Source organism: Gobio gobio (genome assembly GCF_949357685.1).
Source record: "Gobio gobio genome assembly, chromosome: 10".
NCBI classification, from domain to species: Eukaryota; Metazoa; Chordata; class Actinopteri; order Cypriniformes; family Gobionidae; genus Gobio; species Gobio gobio.
This window is the reverse complement of record NC_137116.1, coordinates 28278338-28302294: the sequence shown is the minus strand read 5'-3', so window position 1 is coordinate 28302294 and position 23957 is coordinate 28278338. Positions and strand designations below refer to the sequence as shown.

Sequence of the window (23957 nt, the reverse complement as noted above, 5' to 3'; positions counted from 1 at the left end):
TATGTTTTGCAGCTATATTAGTTTATATATTTAAAATTATTAACATGCAATTGTTTTAATTAAAATGTTATAATGTCCTAGTTATTTTAAAAAGCTTATAATTACATATATCATAATAAAAAACATTAAGTTTTTAATAAATTAATAAGATTAATTAATAAGGAAAAAGTTCAAGAATTGTTTTGGAATCGGATCGTGACTCTCGGAATCGGATCGTGAGGTACCAATTAAAGATTTCCACCATTAATGATGTATCGTTGAATAATACAGAAGATAAAGAGTTTAAAAAAGAATCGCATATTAAATCGCAATCGCAATATTGGTTAAAAAAAATCACAATTAGATTTTTTTCCAAAATCGTTCAGCCCTACTCCACGGCTAACCTGCTCCAGGGCAGGTTATGTTTTGGATAAGAGATCTCAAACTGAAATTGGACCAATCAGCTGTGAGCAAAGTGACATGTCTGATGCAGTAAAGTCACTAACTCTGTTTCTTCTCCAAATGAAAGGTCACTACATAGCAAATGTTTTTTTAGTCTAAAAAGACTAAAGCGTCTGGCTTTTAACAATTCTCTTATTTATAATAATCATAATTTTGAATGATTTAGATATCACTTATGTAATTATTATACCCTTAATCAATTACACGTTTCATTTTAGTTAATCAATCATTAATAAACTCTTAGTTAAAAAGAAATGTTGACAGTTGACAGAGAAAGCTGATGATCAGCATCATGGGACCAACAAAGCCTGAATAGATTGTTTTGGTTTTGTCAAATCAAAACTAATCCTGTAACCCTGAGTTTGTTAAACTACCATCATGGCACAGGCCCCTGGTGTGACTCATTAAATATAGCTATGAAAATAATTAATAATATAGCATTCTTGTACAAGGAAATACAATTATTTTATAGTACACTTAACAATATTTACATTTAGTTTTTTATTTTTATTTGAATTTTCAACATTTTCAAACCTAAAATTAGCACGCTTTTATTTTGCCGGGTTGCCACGAAGTATACACACTACGTCAGTGAATGTCACAGCTTTGTGTTTTGCTCTGAAACCGGCAGATTTAGTATACATTCAGCTCAAAGGAATATACAGTATTAGTTAGTCGATCTGAAATGGAGCTGTCAACCATGTCGATCTGCAAATGAGTGGTCTGAACTTATTTACCCAGCGCATTTTTTGTATTTTGTTGGCGCAAGCGCACCACTTATGCGCACCCCTGAATACAAGCAAGGTTGCATTATATTGATCAAAACTGTAAATAAATGACAAATAAATGCTGCTATTTTGATCTTTATATCATCAAAGATTCCTGGAAAAAAGTATCATGGTTTCCACAAAAATTTTAAGCAACAACATTCTCAACGTTGATACTTTAATAATAAGAAATGTTTAGGCCAATTCACACTGTACCGGCAGACGGCGACAGATGTCAACAGACACACTGTCTGGTTTTGTCGGATCAATGTGTTACCCCTGTCGGTATCTATTGGAGCTTGTTTTCTCTGATTGAACATGCTGAATTGCTGCTTGTCAGGTTGTAGTATGTCTGAGAAGAGACGTACTGTAATCTGGTGATAGTCAGCGGCTGTCGTGCGATGTGAACTGGCCTTTTCTTAAAAGGCAAATTAGCATATCAGAATGATTTCTGAAGGATCGTGCGACACTGAAGACTCGAGTAATGGCTGCTGAAAATTCAGCTTTGCTATCACAGGAATAAATTGCATTTTAAAATACATTTACATAGTTATTTTAAATGGTAATGTTTCAGAATATCTACATTTTTACTGTATTTTTGATTAAATAAATGCAGCCTTGGTGAGACTTTAAGAGACTTCTAAAGAGACTTCTTTCAAAAACATTAAAAAATCCGACCAACACTAAACTCTAAACGGTAGTGTGTATATATTTAAGGTCTTTGTTAACTGACTTGAGGCCAGGGTACAGAACAAAGCTGACACCAACATGTTTCACTATCATTTCCTTGTTCTCACTCATTTTCCTTTGTACGCACTCCTTTGAAAGACACCTTTCTTTCCTTTTGTCACATTTAGCAAACAGACCTTCCTCTGTGAGACTCTTGGCCTCGATTAAAACATTGACATTTCTGTAAGTGGCAGATACAGATTCTAGACCAGGAAAAGAGGGTCATGTCTGCGGGCCCTGTGGTTCTTTGCATGTTTTTAAGCTGACCTGAGATCAGACAGACTCGCACATCGGGGTTCACCTCATGGGGAAAAAAGAAAAATTGAAGAGCTCCCTGGGTGTCTAGAGAAAAGATTTGAAATAATTCATTTTACCAATACCGCGAGGCAAAGCCGTGCCTGGTGACACCTGCAGTCCCGCAGATAAAATAAAGGATGTGGGGGAAAATGTCTTCGAAAATACTTATCAAAGCCTGCATCATAGGTTGGAAAAAAAAGTAATAAAACTTCTGGGAAATGAAGCAAAAGTTGTGTTATAAAAGTTTGTTGAAAAGGGCATATCTACAACACAACTCTCGCCCAGCACTTCTTCACTACATGTAGAGCAAAATCCCAGTCGACACTTCTGTTGTCAAATCACACTACAAGAATGAAGAAAAAAAACAACAACACTGGCATTAATAAGTCACTAGATTTTATTTTTGTTAATTTTTTTAAGAAAAAGAAAATAGTGTTGTGTTTGCCTAAGCAAAACCATTTGGACTATTTAACTCATTCTGTCGTATGATATTCTGTCTTTTTTTACTCAGAATTGTGAGTTTATAACCCACAAGTTTTAAAGTCAGAATTGAGAGATATAGGTTATATACTATAGATATAGTGTTCACACTTGGAGGTTTGGTTCAATTAAAACAAACCCTGGTGTGATTGCTCTATTAGTGCAGTTCACTTGAATAAGTGTGAATGCTCCCCTAACCCTAGCACACCAAACAAGTGGGCCGAGACCGCTGAAAAGATGGGTCTCGGCCCACTTTCAAGCGAACTCTGGTGCAGTTCGAATGAAATATGAGCGCAAAACGGACCAAAGACGTAAACAAACCAGAAACGGGACATGATGTCACAAGGTACAACCCTAAAAAGGACAAAATGCTCAAGCATACCTGTTTTTTCTTGTCATAGTTGCGAGTTTGCCAATCACAGTTTGGTACACACATGCACTGTAAACCCTTATGCTCAAAATACTTAATTGGTTTGATTAGGACAAACTTAAATTAAACAAATTAGTTCAGTTAAATTAACTGTTATGAGTATTTTGAACTTTGTTTTTCTTTTGAGTTCATAGCACTGACATATTTCAAGTAAACTGAACTGTTTCCTTATTTTGAGTTGTATGAACTTGGGGTTGAACGACTTCAGATTTTTTGTAGTCGACATTTATGTGATAAAAGTCGAGTCGATGTTGACTACTCACTGATGACGTCAGTAATGAACAAATACCTGCACCTCGAGCTGAGACCTTGTGGACAGATATGGCATATGACAAGGTTATTGCTCCTACATAACAGCTTATTTTTTAATATTTTTTTTTGTCTTTGGGTCATTAAATTTCTCACAGATTTCTGCTCGTTCTAAATCAGTTACAGATAAAGTAGCACAGTTAAGATTACAGTTATATGAATGCATTAGAGAGCGATTGTGTGTGAATTAATTCTACCTGGCAGCGTCTCTCTACTAATAGTGAAGCTCTTGGTTTTAGTTACTAAGAAATATACGGTCAAACTTTTCAGTTCAATTTTATTGATAAATCACAGAACAGTACTGCCAATACATTTCTGTGCTACTGAATGATTCTGTGTGCGCGCAATCTGTGCATGATATGCAAGCTACTGTCTATGTGTGTGCATTACAATGCAGCACGCATTCGTTTAGAATGCCGATTAACTTATCTGTACAATAAGCTGTTTAACCCTAAAACCCTATGGGGGACAAATGTGGGCAAAATGATTTGATTTATTTTTTTTAAATACTTCCCTTGGTCTGAGCGGTACAAGACTTGGCTACTTTTCCAAAGATTGTCACCTGAACACACAAATAAATGAATGAATAAAATAAAAAAATAAATGACTCGATTCTAAAATGTTAAATGGGTGGGAAAAAAAACTCCTTAATTGTCTGTTCGTGGACAAAAATGGGCACCCATAGGAATGAATGGGAAAAACTGTAATTCAGAGCATTCTTGTTGTTTTTTTGTAAAAAATAATCAATAAATCCAATACAACGTACATCTAACATACACACAAATGAAGGGCTGATCCTGTACAACATTCTCAACATGGCAAAAACTCTCACTCATACATACACACACACGCAAACAATGCCTTCAATGAGACAGAGCTGGGCTTTTGTTTTTTGTTTAAATAAAAACTCACTCACACATACAAAAATGATCCAAACAATGATGACAAGCAATGAAATGATCCAATCAACCACCTGGCTCATCACTCTCTTTCTCTCTCACACACACACACACACACACACACACACACACACACACACACACACCACACACACCACACACACCACACACACCACACACACCACACACACCACACACACACACACACACACACACACACACACACACACACACACACACACACACACACACACACACACACACACACACACACACACACACACACACACACACACACACACACACACACACACACACACACACACACACACACACACAAATGCATTCAATGAGCCTATGACAGAGCTGGGCTTTTTTTTCAAATAAAAACTCATTCACACATACAGAAACAAAGAATTGAACGAGCCAATGTCTGACCATGTTTTTTGGTATGATCCAATCATCCACCTGGCTTATCAGACTCTCTCTCACACACGCTGGCATACTTCAAAGTCAGATCAAAGTGCTACTACAAGGTTTGTTGATACTTCGAAACAAAATGTGTATGCAGCAATGATCTACTACTTTGTCTTTTCCTTATAGCATGGTCATATTTATCTAAGCATATTTTGGCATTACAACCAATCTTTTATGTTAATTGCTATCCAAATGTATGAGTTAGCCAACTCAGTACTTTAAGTTAGGAGCAATTAACATGCATGAGTACTACAAACTCAAAACTTGATAGTTCTGCTTCCTTAAAATTGGGAACATCATAACTCATTTGATGTAACTGATTCCATAATTTTTTTTAAATTAGCCCAACTTATTCGGTTTTACAGTGCATGCATCAGAACCGCGTTTCCTTGCAGCAGATCTTCGTGTGTATGTGTGATGGAGGGATTCCTGCTGCTGTTTCGATTTAATAAGCTCTTCACAAGTTCTCAGCAGGTCAAAATACCATCATATGTAGGCTACGTACATACAATGAGCGAATTTAGCCCAGCACAGAGCATTACTTTGGATGTTCGGTAAGTTCTGTCACGAAAAATATGTAATATTTGTGCTTAGCATAAACGGTCACCTTCAATGACTGTATTCTGTTAAAATGAAGACCATCTCTTTTTACATTCCGATTCTGACATCCAAATGCACAAGGCAGTTTTTCTCTTATTCCATGGATCTCGTCCGTTTTTCGTTCACTAGTTACCACGGTTTTTCTGCCACCACAATGCACGCTCAACTGCAGTGATGAAACTGTGACGTCTGCTCCCAAATGGTCTATAAGTAACTAGATTTTACATTTCTGAAAAAGAAAAAAAAAGTAGTAGTGTTTGCCTATGCAAAACTTGTGACTATTTGGGAAGAGACGTTTGAAAATGTGAGGAATATTTTGACCAACAAAAAAAATTATTAATAAGAAACTAGATTTTTACATTAACAAAACTAGACATTATCAAAATTAATAGGTGGTTTAAATGAATGGCTAGTTGATTCATTGACCTTTAGTTAGTCATCCAATGCTATGCTAGTTTCAGATTCACTTCAGATTGGGTTTATTCAGGGAATTTTACATAAGATGCAAAAGAGAGAACACCAGAATGAGACAGAATTGAAGGGTCTTGAGATGTGCTTTTAAAAAAAGTTATTTTAACTTTAAAAACAGTACACATGGTGCAAGACCCTCAAAGAAAGCAGCACAAGTTGTGATGCATGAAAAATGCATGAATTAAAAAATAAAACATCTCCGAAAAAGTCTTATCGTGCAAACTGTCTAACAGCTAGAACTGTGTCAGCATGGTATGTCAAGTACAGACAGTACACAAATAAATAAAGAAAATATAAAATAAAGAAAAAATACTACTGATGAAAGAAAGTGGAGGGTGTCTTTCCTTTGCCTTTACTATGCCAAATGCAGCAAAGGATTAGCATGGAGGTACGACGAGCTGCAGATTTACACCTGCTTGCCTATGGGGACCATGGAAGCTCTCTGGTGATCTGTGCGATAAGTGATCCAGTAACGTTGTGTGAGCGGTAGCCAATAGCCCTGTGGGCCGATTGCCTCCACTTTTACAAAGGTTATCATCAAGTCTTGTAGGATTTTAAGTAAGAGAGCGTGCCGAACTCACCCTCGCATGCAACCTGAGAGGTAGGCTTGATCTGCTAAACGGTATTCTGGGAAGAAGCTCAAATTTGTGAAAATAAGTGCTAGAGTGTGTTACAGAGCTGAATGTTGGGTAATCAGGCCCTGCAGCTAGTGATTAATACCTGGGCGTCCGATCCTATAAAAGTTGGAGTCTGTTTATGCATCCGCAGGCGAGCCACAGGCTTGGACCGCATCTGTGTGTACATACACTTTGAAAGTTCTCTACTCAACGCTGCATAATCCCCTCTCTCTCTTCATTTCCTGCAGATTCCAACACCACAGGAAACAGGGAGAGAGAACAGTAATGGAGTTACCAGCAGAGATAAAGAATAACATAATGCTGCCGGCCAAAAATAAAAAAAACAACAACACGAAACCCGGACCGATCCTCCCTGTTGTTCAGACACAAAGTCATCCTGGGCATCTAATTCAGATTTCACAAGTGTGTGACAGTCTGCCGGTGTCTTTTCTTCTCCAGTTTGGGGAAGAGAGAACAGATAGAAAGGATTTGATTATGTTGGAGTCTAGCAGCTAACACACATCTACTGGCTAGCCGTGGTGACTATAGGACTTTTCACACTGCGCTTAACCCCGGGTTATTGTCATTCTGAACACCACTTTTAACCCTGGGTAGAGAAACATTTTACACTTGTAATTTAGAGGAAAGTAGCACTGATTTTTACCCAGGTTATAAAACCCTGCTCCTGAGCAGAATTAGCACCGCTTTTACTGTGTTAACCCCGTATTGCAGTGGCAAACCTGTAAAGTTTGAAACAATGGCCGCATTTACACTGCAGGTCTTGATTCCGTCTGGGCCTGTCACGATAACAAATTTAGCTGGACGATAAATTGGCCAAGAAATTATTGCGATAAACGATAATATTGTCGTTCTGAGACCATTTTCATCTAAAATAATGATAATGGCATAATAATGCAGGTACACTTTTTCAAAGATCAATAAACTTTTATTTCTAAAGAATATTTAACACTGAAAACGGAAAACATTTTAAATATCCACAATAAATTAACAAAACAACCAAAAAAATAAATAAAAGCAATGGACTCTCAGTCTGTTAACAAAAAATGCACTTGAATAAATACCTAAAACAATAAATAAAATGGATGAAAACTGCAACGAATGATTGTGTTTTAGGTGCATATTAGGGGTGGCACGGTTCACAAAACCCACGGTTCGTATCACGGTTTTAGGCTCACGGTTTTCAGTTCTGTACGGTTCTTGTTGTTGTTTTTTCTGTTAATTGTTAACACTCCAGAAATTTACTTCAGCATATGATATTTAGCTTAATTATCCACAATTTAGAATACAGTATTACTTTTAAGTATAATTTTTTTATATCATGTAATAATGCACAAACTGAATTTGACTTGACTTTAAGCACATTATTGGGACCATCTGAGGAAAGCTAGGTGAGATTTTGATACAGCAAGAGAGAAGACATTGATGACATGCTTTTCATTTATTTGGCAAAAAAAGGAGAATATGTATTGCTATCTCTAGAGGAACATATGTGCCTTTTTAGCACACAAAGATTGAACTTGAAGCAAACAAATATTAAGCTGAAGAATTAACTTGCATTTATCAAACTGCCAACTTCAGTGTAGCTTTAAGCCTTGTTTAAACTCGACGCGTCCGTATTGTGCACAAGGGTGCGCATGGCAAAAATTACGTCAACGCGGAGCGGGCAGTAGTGCGCGTTGAGTGCGCGAGACCCCATTTCGCTTGGCGGTGTGCACGTCAAATTTTGTAACTTTGCGCGGCTCCGCCACCGAAGAAGCACGAGTTCCAGGCGAATCTGGCCGAGCATGACGTCTCATCACACCGGCACCTGCAGTCTGCGCGTCGAGTATAAACACCTCCCCAAAACAAACAAGCATGAAAATGGCAATTATCGCGTCCGGAAAAATTATTGAGCTAATTTTTTTAATCGTGCGATTCATTTATTTATTGACTATCGCAACAGGCCTAATTCCGCCTTGAATACGGAAGGCCAGACCACCTTCCGTATTCAACTTATGAAAGAAAGCGTCTCACATTTGCCTACGCTGCGCCAATTAAGCTTTTTCCGCAAGTTGAATACGGAAAGTGCTCCACCGGAAGCAAAATATTTAACTTTATAACATGTTAAATATGGATATTTTTCTTCCAAATACCCATTGATTCGCTTCAGAAGGCCTTTATTAACCCCCCGGAGCTGTGTGGATTACTTTTATAATGGATTCACTTTTTAGGCTTCAAATTTTGGGCTGCCATTTACTGTCATTATAAAACATGGAAAAGAAAGGACATTTTTTTATATAACTCTGATTCATTTTTGGGTGAACTATCCCTTTAAGGACTCAAATACAGAACTGAGAACCATATTCTGCTGCTGTATGAATGTGGCCTTTAGGTGCATTTATGCCATGTCGTAATTACCGTAATTATGAGGTTCCAACTTGTAAAAAGCGTTCAGATCCTCGTGAATTTCTACTCTGGGAATTTTCGGAGAGCTCCGCGTTTCCACCTGACCGCTGCAGATTAATTTGGGCATTGATAGTGTCACTCTAGAAAACACATAATTCCCAGCTCAGAGTACAGTTTCATGTGTTGTCATCTCGAAATTACGGTAATTAAAATTACTCGTTAAAATCACAAATGATTTACTTCTAGCTTCTGACCAAGGCTGTATCTCAATACTAGTTCTACTCGATCTTAGTGCTGCGTTCGATACTATAGATCATAAAATACTATTAGATCGACTTCAAAATGACACTGGTGTTCAGGGACAAGCATTAAACTGGTTTAGATCGTACTTATCAGACCGCTACCATTTTGTCTGTCTAAATGGGGAAAAATCAAAGATAACGTCAGTAGACTATGGGGTGCCGCAAGGATCCGTGCTAGGCCCTCTGCTATTCTCAATATATATGCTGCCACTTGGTAATATTATAAGAAAACATGGAATTAATTTCCACTGTTATGCTGATGACACTCAATTATATATTTCATCACGACCAGATGAAAACGCTAAATTATCTAAACTGACAGCGTGTGTTGAAGATATTAAATACTGGATGACGTGTAATTTTCTGCTATTAAATTCAGATAAAACGGAGGTATTACTTATTGGTCCAAAAAACTGCCCACAAAACCTCTCACAATACAACTTTAACTTGGAAGGATGTCCTGTCACTTTATCCACTACAGTAAAAGACCTGGGTGTTATATTAGACCGCAACTTGTCTTTCGAAAATCATATTTCATATGTTACAAGAACGGCATTTGTCCACCTTAGAAACATTGCTAAGCTACGTAACATGCTATCTATTTCTGATGCAGAAAAGTTAGTTCATGCATTCATGACCTCGAGACTAGATTACTGTAATGCTTTATTAGCTGGTTGTCCTGCATCATCAATCAACAAGCTACAGTTAGTCCAAAACGCAGCTGCTAGAGTTCTTACTAGGTCAAGAAAATATGATCATATAACACCAATTTTATCATCTCTACACTGGTTACCTATTCAGTTCCGTATCAATTACAAAGTATTGCTACTGACCTATAAAGCCCTAAATGGTTTAGCTCCAGTGTATTTAACGGATCTTCTATCGCCCTACAATCCATCGCGCTCTTTAAGATCATTAAACTCGAGGCTTCTGGTCATTCCTAGGATATCCAAGTTCACTAAAGGAGGGAGGGCATTTTCACATTTAGCTCCTAAACTCTGGAATAGTCTTCCTGATATTGTTCGAGGTTCAGACTCGCTGTCCCAGTTTAAAACTAGATTAAAGACGCATCTCTTTAGCCAAGCATTCACATTATAAATACCTTTTAAACTACAGTTAAATCGGATCAAAAGCATTAATATTCTGAACAGCAGCTACGCTAATTATTTCCCATCTGCTTTTCTGTTGTTATCTCGGGACACTAGTTCCGAGGTAACTAGTTCGTCAGCTCCAGTTTGTATCCAGCCTCTCATGGAGACTTCAGATGCCCCAACACCTGTGATGAGACAACTCGATGCCTGTGAAGAGACGACTCGACGCCTGTGATGAGACGACTCGACGCCTGTGAAGAGACGACTCGACGCCTGTGAAGAGACGACTCGACGCCAGCGTTGTTATGGCCTAAAATAATACATGATTGATTAACTTATTCTAACATTTTTCTTTAACATTCTCTTTCTAACATTTTTCAATGTACATTTATGAAATGCACTTTCTGTAAAGCTGCTTTGAAACAATGTGTATTGTGAAAAGCGCTATACAAATAAATTTGAATTGAATTGAATTAATTACAACAATGCGTGAATGCAGCATTTATTCATATTAAAGCAAGTGGCGCACATATGGACATTGCAGGTTTGAATCTGACTGTCCTTTCAGAGTCAATTCTGTTTCTTCAACTTGTCATCACTTCATGTCCTCTCTCTAAAGATACAAGAAACACAAAAAGAAGCAAGAAAACGAAAAAAATAGCAATGTGTCATAATTCATATGGAGGCCCACTCTAATATCCCGGTGATGCCAAACAAAAAGAGCAAAGAGGGACAGAATTAAAGTACATGCACTCTCACTGCTGCCATTAGCAGAAATGCCTCACACCTGTCTGGGTGTGCTGTATTAATGGGCGCTGAAGTAGTTTGTGGGTAAATTGTTAATTTGCCTCAGATACACAGAAGGGGTGGGAGTACATCTGGACCATTGAACTGTCATTGCAATGGAAATCACATCCATCTACTGTCTCCTTTGTGCTATTCATCGTCCTCGCTGTGACAGATTTACAAACCGATTCTGGTGTAAGCCTGACATGACCATCAATTAGCATGCACATTCATAATACCAGACCTAGCTCTCAGGTATGGCTTTCTTTCTCTACTTCAAGAGTTTACTTTACTCGAATGTGCCAAGACAACAGAAAACTGCATGTAACATGCAACGCATGTAACATAATGTGACACATTTATGAGCGAAACAGACTATTCAGTGGGAAATGTAGGACAGGACTTAATTTACTTCATCTGGATTTGATTGGATGCTGAAAAGTGGGTGGGGGTGAAACAATATTTCTTTTTCACCTTTCAGAGGTACTATGTTATTACATTTTGATGAAAGATTATGAAAACAATTTTTCAACAAAACAACAACGTGTTGACGATTAATGCACAGCAAGACCAGGGACATTCATAAAAGATCATGGGTTCGTTATGATTTCATCTCCATGCATGATAAAGTTTCAGAATCTAAAACCAATTTGAAGATAGAAACCGGTCCAATACAGAGAAATCTTGAAGTAGCACTGTATATAAATCACAATAACTGCTCCGTGAACTAGTTTAAGATGGTCCTCCAAACAGATGAAAGCAGAAATAAATCTGATACTCTGTATCTGTATGCTGATACTCTGTATGTCTGATTCTTCTACACATTATACGCACCATCAATCATTCAAAAGACCAACAAAATACTATGTTTTTTATTGGGCAGGATACACAATTAAACAAATACACACACATAAACAGTGGGCGATCACCTCTTGGGTTTAGTTGACTACTAATGACAACGCGCAAGCCTTTGAACGTGGTCACGCACTCATAAAACACACATCATCCATCAAGCACTTGTGCTCACCTCGTCACTTCATCTCTGACACAACCGTGAGCAGAAAGGTACGACCTCTCTTCCCCTTGGCATAATTACAATAAATCTCATTTACACAGAATGCTGATCAGGGACCATCTTTCATCATCGATTTCATTCATCAAGATGGAACATAAAAGTCATTGATTTTCAGGATATTTTACATCAATCAGCTTACAAATGATGATTGCATCAAAACTGTGTTTCTTAAAAAGCCATGCTGCTGAAATAGGACTTTATATAGACTGTAAATGTGTTTATACTAAGCTAAATATATTTTTGTATTTTTACCCACTGACCCTTTCACAAACCTTTCTGCATAATTAAGTATGCTTATCAAGCCTTTTTTCTTCACTGGTCCCCACAATGTAGCTAATTTTAGGTTTTACGATCATTATAGGAACATTTGGTCCACTCCCCTCAATGCAGGCAAAGCCTCACATTTATATTCATGCACACACTCATTCCAACAGCCCAAAAGCTAGGCAAGCTACATCTGTTTTTATCCAAGACCATATACTGTGTGTGCAGTGCTATTCACATATATTGTTCTACATTCTAACACGCTCACACAAGTCTTACCGAAGTCTTTATGCGAGGACATCCAGCCGATGGCTTTGAGAGAGACGATAGCAAGAAGTCCTGATCCCACAAAGGAGCCGATGCCAGAGAAGAAGAAGAACAGGCCCATTATAGCGCTCTGCATGGAGCGCGGGGCTGCGGAGTAGGCAAACTCCAGACCTACAAACACAAGCAGATGCAGAAATCAGTGATGAAAGTCTGAAGTTTGCTTCGAATGCATGATCAGAACCTCAAATGCATCCAAGGCACTCTACGCATCCAAATACACAGAAAAAAAAACATAGTCTTGTGGAAAAGATCATGGTTAAAAAAAAATAAAAGTGCAACAGCCGTTACATTTATAACAAGCACGCTGCGTGTAGATACAAGTGCTCATAGACAAAAAATTAATTGTGCTAAAAGCGCTGTTTATTCTCATACACTTTCTATACCTTTGTATCAACCTGCAGCCAAACAGTTCTGACTTTGGTGAATAAGACATGATCTATAATGAGCCTTATTTGCATAGAAAGGAGTGTTTGCATTAAATTAGGCTGCAATATATGTTATGCAAGTTATATATTAACTTCTAAAACTACCCATAGCAGATCTATAAAGGTGGAGCAGGGGAAGGTGGGAGGGTTTCAGAGGAAATCTGAAAGCACGCTGCAAACTGCTATGGTGAACGCTAACCAGCTATTTAAATGTTTAGCAGCAAGCTCATTGGCTGCAGATGCGACAGGAACCAACCAGCTTGTGCAATTACCGATGTAAATATCATAAGGTTGCGTCAGCCTGTGCCATCTACACTTCCACGACAACTTGGTATGTATATAATATATATATATAATTTTTTATTTCATGTTTATTTCATACATGTTTAAAAATGTAGTCAAAATGTAAAAAAAATACATTTTAAATGCAATATTTACATTGGGTAAAGAAAGGCATACTGTAAATGTTTTTTTAAATGAATTTACATGTGTATTTTAAAATATTTTTACATACATCTATTAATTTGTCAGTGTGTGATTTATTTATGTGCCTAAGCATAAACAACATCAGCAAAGTTACGATGCTCAAAGTTCAAAGCAAAGGGAGATATTTTATTTTAAAGAAATTGCTTTTTATGGACTACAACAAACTGGTAGGGACTACACAAGCTTCCTCCCGGGTTTGTGACATCACTAACCCTTAAATTTACATAAACCCTGCCCCAGGAACATAAACTCTGCCTTGGCCACCCATGACCCTGTCGCCGGTTCACCACGGTTCCTTCCTTGGACCACTTTTGATAGATACTGACCACTGCAGACCGGGAACAGCTGCAGTTTTGGAGATGCTCTGACCCAGTCGTCTAGCCATCACAATTTGGCCCTCAAACTCGCTCAAATCCTTACCCCTTGCCCATTTTTCCTGCTGCTAACACATCAACTTTGAGGACAAAATGTTCACTTGCTGCCTAATATATCCCACCCACTAACAGGTGCCGTGATGAAGAGATAATCAGTGTTATTCACTTCACCTGTCATGATGTTATTCCTGATCGGTGTATATTGTAAAACTAATCCTGTGAGACTGAGAAGTAATTTTAGGTCAATGTTTTGGCTGTAAATCAATGATGCCCTCTGTCAGGAGGTAATAGTAAGATGGCCGCTCAAACACTTCCGGTGGCGTCACCATCTGATGTCAGTTTAGAATGCAATGAGCAATCTAGTCATTTATATAGAGCAGTGGTGGCATCCCTACATCGTTAACATCCCCCTACAAAGCAGACAAGAAAACCTTTTTAGAGGCATCAGCCAAAAATTTGGATTAAATCGCTAAAAAAAAATGTCTGGAGGTGAGTGTGTGTCCATATATCTGTAGCACTCATGAAGGTCTGGCAGCGGAATGACTCAGAAACACCTACTCAACTGCCAAAATCAGCACACATCCCTAAATATTTACTGAAAGAGAGAGAAAGAAAGAGAGAGATTAAAGGTATTGGTAGTATATGGAGGATGCTGAGTGGTGGAAAGAAAAAGATGAAGTAGTTCAGGAAAGTCAGAGGATGTAGATAGGACGTAGAGAGAAAGAAAGAGAAAAAGAAGTGAAAGAGAAGATCAAATCTCTTTTTAACCCTGAGTGGTGGCTGCCTGCTGGCTGACATTGGTAATTTCATGGCGCCTCAAACTTGTCATTTTTAAAATTATGGCTTGTGGGCACAACTGTCAGACTCATTTACTGAGCCTGGTTAGGCCATGAATCTTCTCTGATAGATGTACAGATAGTAAGAGAGAGAGAGCACAGGGGTAAAACAGCTAAAAAGAAAAGGGAGGGATTCCACCAAACGGAGCAAAAGAGATCATCTAATCCCATCCCACAATCCCACGCTCACACTGCTCTGAAACAAATGCACATTAGGAGACATGAGGCAGGAGGGGCAAAGAGAAAGAGAAAGAGAGATGAAGGAATGTGGCTGCTCTATTACAGTGTTTATAGCTGTCTGCAGGCATGGTTGACCTTTTCTAAGTGCTGTTTGTGTCATGGAGGCTGTGTCTAACGACAGGGATCAGATGTTTGAGAAGCCCTGGCCTCAAGAAACACTTAAAACAACAATAACTGTTCAAAATCAATCAAAACTACCAAAATGTCACGAGCTTTTTTTTTTTCTAAAATGGTTTGATTTACATTATTGTGTTACATACTAAAATTAACTACAAATCGATTTTAACACGACTCGCGTGAACGATACCTAATGCATTGACCTCTATGGAATAACAAACACCACTGGCATACCCTGCTGTTAAATGTTATTGAAAGAAGTCTGCATCGCTCACCAAGGGCCAGATTTACTAAAACAGGGCAAATTAGCGCACAACCGCAATCCCATAAAAGTGCAGATGGGAGTGGAAAGTTCTAAGCCAAAACATTATGATCAGACACAGGTGAAGCAAATATTGTTGATAATCTCCTAAAATGGCCACTTATTAAAATATGGGTAGATTAGATGTTAAGCAGACAATCAATTCTCGTAATCAATGTGTTGGACGCAGGAGAAATGGGGAGAAATAAGAATCTGAGCAACTTTGACAAGGGCCAAATTGTTATGGCAAGGTGTCTGGGTCAGAGTATTTCTGAAACGGCAAGGCTTGTGGGTTTCTCCTGGTCAGCAGTTGTGGTCAACAGTGGTCTAAGGAGGGTGTTTTGGGCGTGGGATGACGACAAGTCAGTGGAGGGAGTGTGATTTTCTGGGGAATGTTCTGCTCGGAAACCCTGGGTCCAGCCATTCGTGTGGACATAAATTTGACACATGCCACCTACCTAAACATTGTTGGAGACCAGCTACACCCAGTGTTCCCTGGTGGAAGTGACCTTTTTTAGCAGGATAATGCACTCTGCCATTGTTCAGGAATGGTTTGAGGAACATAATGAAGAGTTCAAGGTGGCCTCCAGATTCCTCAATCTAAATAAGCATCTGTGTGATGTGCTGGACCAACAAATTCAAACCATGGTGGCTCCACCTCGCAACCTATATGACTTGAAGAATCTGCTGCTAGCGTCTTGGTGCCAAATACCACAGCACACTTTCAGGGGTCTTGTAGAGTCAATGCCTCAGGACCAACAGCATATAGGCAGGTGCTCATTGGTGTATATAGTGCTTAGTTCAAACAATTTCAGCTTTGACCCTGTTTGCCTTGACCTTTAAATGTTTTCGTCTTTAGTTTGTTTTCACTATTTTCACTTTCAGTTTCCTGCATACATTGCCACTTGGTAGGTTGGTACCTACCAACTTTATAATACTGCCTTTCCATGATGCAAGTTAACTGGTCTGATTAATGCACCCTATTGCAAAAGCTTTGCTTTGGTTAAGTAGCAGAGAGAATGCAAGGGTTAAGAGCGGGATAAAAGGAAATCCATAAGGTGCCTCAATGTCATGAGCATGGCAACAAGAGTCTAATGACATGACCATCCACAATATCATGCAAGAAGAAAAATAAAAATATAAAACCTGACCTTTTCTAACTTCAAAGCTGAATTATTCAAAAACCAAGAAAATTAGTTTAACTTGAAATATTCTGGTTTTATTTCTCCCCTTGCAGAGTGAGGCAGTGGGCGATTTTTCTTTCTCTGAAAGAATATTAGCCTTTAACATTTTTTGGAGAGAACGATATATAATTAAAATTCCCAGTGGAGAAAAATTTTCGGTTTTAGGACAGTCTTTTCAACCATAGTCCACACATATCTCCCTCAGGTGGTGTGTATGTGTGTACGTGCAAGCGTTCGTCTACAAAAATGTGAAAAATCAGAATCAACTCAGCTTCCGCTGTCACCCAACAGCCCACGACAAAGCGAACAGGCAGTGGAGTCCATTAAAAAGGATTTATTCAAACAGAATAGGGCCAGAGGAGGGAACTTTCCAGAGACATTTGTCACATTTCTTGTCATCCAATTTCCTGGAGGTTCCCCAGGGGTAGGGATGGAGCGTTGAGGCTTTATTTTAAGGGTCCTCCGTGCTATCAGGAGGCATTTGAATTTCATGGGAGGGCTAGGACACTGGAGACCTGGGGTGAGATGGAGAGAGCTGACTACGAAAGTATGTCAGCACACCGCCGCACAGACATGAAGTTATCAGACACAAACCTGTGTTTAGCTGCTGTTGCATTCGCATTAAATCTTAGTCTAGTTGCCTTAAGGAATTGAGGAGTTTTCCCCCCCAAAAAAACTTGTGCCACGATATGGTTTCATAACTGTTGGATAAATGTCCTGCAGCTGAGCTTCTGGATAATCTTCTGAATAAACATGTTAGTGTCCATCTCGGAGCAGAGCACATTAAATTGCAATTCAAGATACATTCACAAGATTTACATGGACTACATTGTGCAATTTTACAGACGTTCGTAGAATGATTCGCACTGCGTCAAACCATCTCTGGCCTTGGCCATTTTCCCAATAATGTCCAAATGTAAAAGGATTATTCAAGAAAATGAGAAAAGCAAAATGTATCTTCATTTCAGCGGGTGACATGCTATTCAGCGTCTTTAATCTTAATATTTTTGATGCACCTCTCCAATTTCTCGATCATTTCACAGCTGTCTGTGATCAGAAAGCGGCGGGTTGCCTCTTGTATTGATTCTCATAGCTTGATGGGTCTCTTCAGGTTTAAAAAGTGCCTGTGCAGATAGGGTCTTATAGCTTTCCACAATACTCGAACCCCTGGAGACGTGATAGAGGAGCGGAAGATTACACTTAGCCTTCCCCATCTCCCCATTCTGCTGGAAATTCAATCAGGAGCCTCTACGTCCACCATGGACATATTATTCCACCGGCGCTGAGCCTTTTTTCTTTCAATTTTTTCGGGTCCGCAGATAAAAAAAAAAAATGAAGATGTTAACTGTTAGGGACAGCCACTATCCCCACAAGAAAGTAGAAGAAAAAAAAGGGAAAACAAAAGATTTCACTAGTTTCTTTTGGAGTGGGCTGCTCTGTTAACAAAAAAGAGGGTAAAATGCTGCTTTTTCACTTGTGTTCCTGTTTGAAATCATATTCAAAAGAAGTGCGCATTGAAGGGAAAAAAAAATTCTAAGAACAAGGGTCTCAAAGGGGGGGAAGTATCCTTTGGGGGTAAAAAGTACAAAACAAAAAGTATTTAATTTAGGCTGACATGACATAAAATAATGCCCAAAAAAGAAAAATCTTAAAAAAATCTAGTTCATGTTCTAAGTTCTTAGAATTATGCTGGTTTCATGTTTTTGAAAAACTTTTATACAACTTAAGACAAATTTAAAGTAATTATTCTAAAAATGTAATGTGGTGTAACAAAAACTATAGGAAGTTTCTTTCTGAAATGGTTTAAAATTGTTTTGCTGGACTAGAATTTCATAAAAGAAACATTACATTAACACTGACAACATGACAGTATATTAAATAGTAATACTGATTATATTAAATACAGCATATTATTATACTTAATTATATGTTAAAGGTGCTGTATGTAAGTTTTTCCACTTTACTAAAGCACTATAACACTACCATAATATGATTGCAGATATGTAGGAAACATGCTAAGTTTCTCGTTTCTCTGAAAAACAACACTGAAAAAACAGGAAAACACATAGTCCAGTTTACTTAATCATATTATTTGCGATCTACACAACAAAATTGTGTTTCTCTTCTAAACATGATTTCTTTGCTTTTGATTAATGTAATTCTCTAAAATGTGCAATCTATTAGATTCAATTATTTGGGGTGAATGTGAACCAAATAAGTCCTCAAAAATGATTTTTGCTGAAACTGTAGTTCCCAGCATGCTTTGCTTGGGACTTGACGACTAGAGCAAAATTGTTGAAATGAAGTGTTATTTGATGTATTTTTGGGCAAAATGAGAAAAGGGGGAGACTTTATATTGTTAATTAGTGTTTAATGTTTAATTATGTTGGAATTATTAGAACCATTTAAATTACAGTGGGTTACCATAGTGGAGAAGAGCGGAGCAATTGCTTAGGCTGTGGACTCATTCAGCACATGTCATTAAAAAGCATTTCATACTTAGCACTTGGCATGGTCATTATGTGATATTGCTGGCTAATAGAATGAAAACTGGTTAGTACAGCGTTATAGATCAGTCAAGTGACAACAAAAATAAAATAAACTTGTGTTTTGTGATTTGATTAAAGAGGCAGGGCCTCAAGCCCCCCTGTGCACACCACTGTTGTTAGGGAGCCATATTAAAATAATTGTGAGACTACTCAATTCGGTTGCTTGAAAATTACTTGATTCTATGATGTTGAAATTATGTGAACAAATTATATTTGATTAATTTAATTGATTCATGTGGAACCGATGTACATGATTAAATCAGTGAATGCTACAGCCAGTTATTCTACTTTGAAATGTGCGTTCCGTGTCGGAATGTCTGTTTTTGTTTTGGTCTGTGCAATAACGCACGTTGCCAGTTTACCCAATAGTATTTCGACACCACAGGTTGCCAGTTGCCGGAAAACACCGCGTATTGCTGCCATGGAAGCCAGCAAACAAACTGGGTCAGAGATCGCAGATTCTACCCGACCTAAAAAGCCTCAGCATCCATCAAAAAATCTCTATGAACTAAAGCATATTAAAACACGGATAAATCAACTCATCAACTTACAGTGTGGCTTTCATTGCCAATTACGCTCGCTCCTGTTGCGTGTCTTCAAGCTGGCAACCCGTGTGAGTGTCGAGTCTGAAGAGGAGGAGGTGGGGGAAAACAACTCTCTCCAATATTTAGAATTTGGACTGCAGTACCCATTTCAATCCTACATACCGCACCTTTAACATTGGCACTGCAGTACTTAACTATCAAATGAACACTAAATTACCATCATGCAAACATTACACTAAAATTGTCACTACCTTAGAAGTAGAGAAACGCTAGAATAACTTTAAAACAACCTTACATTAACAATGTCTTGTCCAAAATCTTGTCCATTCTTGTTTGTATTGTCATTGCGCTAAGTTCTGTTTCCTTTTTATGATTTGAGTTTCTTGTACATTTGTTATTTGACTATTAAAGATACTGCATTCATATCTTACATTATTTAAACATTATATTTTAATCATTATTTTCAAAAAAGTTTTTGAATTATTTTTTTATTTTTTTTAATCATGAATTATATATTGCATTTTTGGAGATTACACAATCTAAACTAACCTTGCATGCCATAAAAAAGTCAAAGAAGCTGTTATTTAACAGTGACTTAATGAATACATTATTAGATAATAAGATAATTATATATAAATAATAAGATCAATTATTAGATAATTAATAAAAAATAATAATAAAAAAAAAACAGGACTGGAAAACATTTTCTGCTGCCAATGTCTTCTTTAAAAGACCTTGAAAGTCCTTGTAGTCATTCCAACTGAAAAAAGGATCCCGTTATTTGAAGAACCAAAAGCCATGAGCGACAATTTGATTTAAAACACCTCTTCTAAAGGGGTAGAAGATAAATCTAGTAATCAGTACTGTGTTCTCTACAATTCAGCATGAATAGAGTGTTTTTCCTTGCCTTTGCCAAATGCTACTTATTAGTCTTGTTGGTTCATAAAGGCTAAGAGGAGGGACGTGCAGTCTTTGATGTACTCTGTGCGGGAAATGGGTGTGAAATTGCCGGTGTGGTGTGTGTCTAAGAGGAAAACAAGCATATTTGAACATGACCTTGAAGAGAAGCTAAAGGGTTGAAATGAACACAGCTGTAAGTTTGGGGAGAGAGGAACACTGTGTGAAAATGTGTATGGACAGACAGGTCCGCACATAACCAGCAGTAAATATAGAGCTGATACAGCAAACACAAATAACACAAGCGCCATGGATAACTGTAACCTGTAACCCTCTAGAAAACAACCAAAAGCTGAGGTGGGAGCTGAGCTGGAAATTGGCAACCTTACTCAGAATCCGTTCCATTAAAAAAAGAATCAAATAATTTCCGATAAACAAACAACGAGTGTAGTTCAAGTTGTATTATAGTAGTTCACTATTGGTCACCCTTCACATCTGTCTGTGGGTTTTGCCAATTTTAACCAATGACAATTATTAAAAGGACTTGTGACTAAAGCCTTGTAACTTTATTGGATCCTCAAACTGTCAGTAAAACCTCATAACTCAACCCTTCCTCTATTGTGAATGAAGTAGTGCATACTTTTTGGACCTTCTCTGCTTGTTTACAATGCAAGAGTAAATAAAGAACTGGTTGTTTGAATAAGTACAGCATTCTCTTTACTCAAGTACTGTATATTGAAGCACATATAATGTATATTTATATATAATGATTTATGTATTGGAGGAGAAGAGAGTCTTAGATCAGACAGAAAGTGTTTTTCAGGATTAAAATGCCTTTTTTTTTTGGTTGACGTTTTTTTTATTTAGAAAAGAGCAGTGCGCTGCATTTTTTTTATGTTGCTAGCGGTGATGTTGTCTACACTGGATGCAGCATGGCGTGATGCGACACGAAAAATCCCGACAGTAAACTGATGCCTCATTCTATTTATGACATACTAGCACGATGGTCACATCTGGTGTAGACACAGTGTCAGTCTAATCAAGGTAACCTTCACCACAACAGAAGGCCTGCCTCTCCATTGTCGATTGGACAATGGAAAAAAAACCCCACGAATGGCGTCGGACGCTTTTCTGAGTTTATTTTTTCTTTTCAACTTCACGCTCCTACAAAAACGAGAGGCGCAGCAGGTGGCTTAAACACGAGGAGCCCGGGGGGCATAAACAGCACGCAAAACGCTCACTGCCAATAGAAAACTATTTAAAAAAGGCATTTTGCATTTGTCACCCAGTTATAGCCAATACTGTCTTAAATAACTTGCGTGAAGCAATTCATCTTTTATAACATGAGATTTTGGTCAAATTATAGAAAAAAAGAGCATTCACATAGCTACAATAAACTTTGTAACTCTATTGAAGCTTGAATTTCATAAAATGCTAAAAATATAATGACAAATGTCTAACCATAGCTTTTTTTTTTCATTAGTTTAAAAAAAACTTTTTTTTTTTTTTTCATTTTCCATATTTCCAAAAGTAGTGGTTTTGGACATACAGTGGGGAGAACAAGTATTTGATACACTGTCGATTTTGCAGGTTTTCCTACTTACAAAGCATGTAGAGGTCTGTAATTTGTATCATATGTACACTTCAACTGTGAGAGACAAAATCTAAAACAAAAATCCAGAAAATCACATTGTATGATTTTTAAATAAATGACATAAGTATTTGATCACCTACCAACCACTAATAATTCCGGCTCTCACAGATCTGTTCGTTTTTCTTTAAGAAGCCCCCCTGTTCTCCACTCATTACCTGTATTAAATGCACCTGTTTGAACCCATTACCTGTATAAAAGACACCTGTCCACACACTCAATCAAACAAACAGACTCCAACCTCTCCACAATGGCCAAGACCAGAGAGCTGTGTAAGGACATAAGGGATAAAATTGTAGACCTGCACAAGGCTGGGATGGGCTACAGGACAATAGGCAAGCAGCTTGGTGAGAAGGCAACAACTGTTGGCGCAATTATTAGAAAATGGAAGAAGTTCAAGTTGACAGTCAATCTCCCTCGGTATGGGGCACTATGCAAGATCTCACCTTGTGGGGCATCAATGATCATTAGGAAGGTGAGGGATCAGCCCAGAACTACACTGCAGGACCTGGTCAATGACCTGAAGAGAGCTGGGACCACAGTCTCAAAGAAAACCATTAGTAACACACTACTGCCGCCCCCCTGCTCAAGCCAGCACATGTCCAGGCCTGTCTGAAGTTTGCCAATGACCATCTGGATGATCCAGAGGAAGAATGGGAGATGGTCATGCGGTCTGATGAGACAAAAATAGAGCTTTTTGGTCTAAACTCCACTCGCCGTGTTTGGAGGAAGAAGAAGGATGAGTACAACCCCAAGAACACCATCCCAACCGTGAAGCAAGGTGGAAACATCATTTATGGGGATGCTTTTCTGCAAAGGGGACTGCACTGTATTGAGGAGAGGATGGAAGGGGCGAGATCTTGGCCAACAACCTCCTTCCCTCAGTAAGAGCATTGAAGATGGGTCGTGGCTGGGTCTTCCAGCATGATAACGACCCGAAACACACAGCCAGGTCAAATAAGGAGTGGCTTCGTAAGAAGCATCTCAAGGTCCTGGAGTGGCCTAGCCAGTCTCCAGACCTGAACCCAATAGAACATTTTGGAGGGAGCTAAAAGTCTGTATTGCCCAGTGACAGCCCCGAAACCTGAAGGATCTGGAGAAGGTCTGTATGGAGGAGTGTGCGCCAAAATCCCTGTTGCAGTGTGTGCAAACCTGGTCAAGAACTACAGGAAATGTATGATCTTTGTAATTGCAAACAAAGGTTTCTATAACAAATATTAAGTTCTGCTTTTCTGATGTATCAAATACTTATGTCATGCAATAAAATGCTAATTAATTACTTATAAATCATACAATGTGAGTTTCTGGATTTTTGTTTTAGATTCCGTAACTCACAGTTGAAGAGTACTTATGATAAAAATGACAGACTTCTACATTCTTTGTAAGTGGGCAAACCTGCAAAGTCGGCAGTGTATCAAATACTTGTTCTCCCCACTGTACAAGGTTACCACCCAACAGTGACAATGTGAACAAAAACTAATTCTTTATGGAATCACTAAGGAACTGGATTTGTTAAATGAAATCCAAATGAAATTCCTTACAATTCTCATCATGACAGAAATTGCTGTAATTACTGTAGATATC

At 38.2% G+C, this 23957-nt stretch overlaps 1 protein-coding gene across 2 annotated transcripts in view; it reads right to left on the bottom strand.

Moving 5' to 3' along the window:
* slc15a4 (solute carrier family 15 member 4) overlaps window positions 1-23957 on the bottom strand; it is a 95790-nt gene that overhangs the window by 20270 nt on the left and 51563 nt on the right. For both annotated transcript variants that reach the window (XR_013817298.1, XM_079826811.1), the window contains exon 8: window positions 12721-12879. Coding sequence is in view for 1 of the 2 variants with exons in the window: in XM_079826811.1 (XP_079682937.1) it covers window positions 12721-12879 (159 nt within the window). In the remaining variant the exon portion in view is untranslated. The remainder of the gene's footprint in view (window positions 1-12720; window positions 12880-23957) is intronic.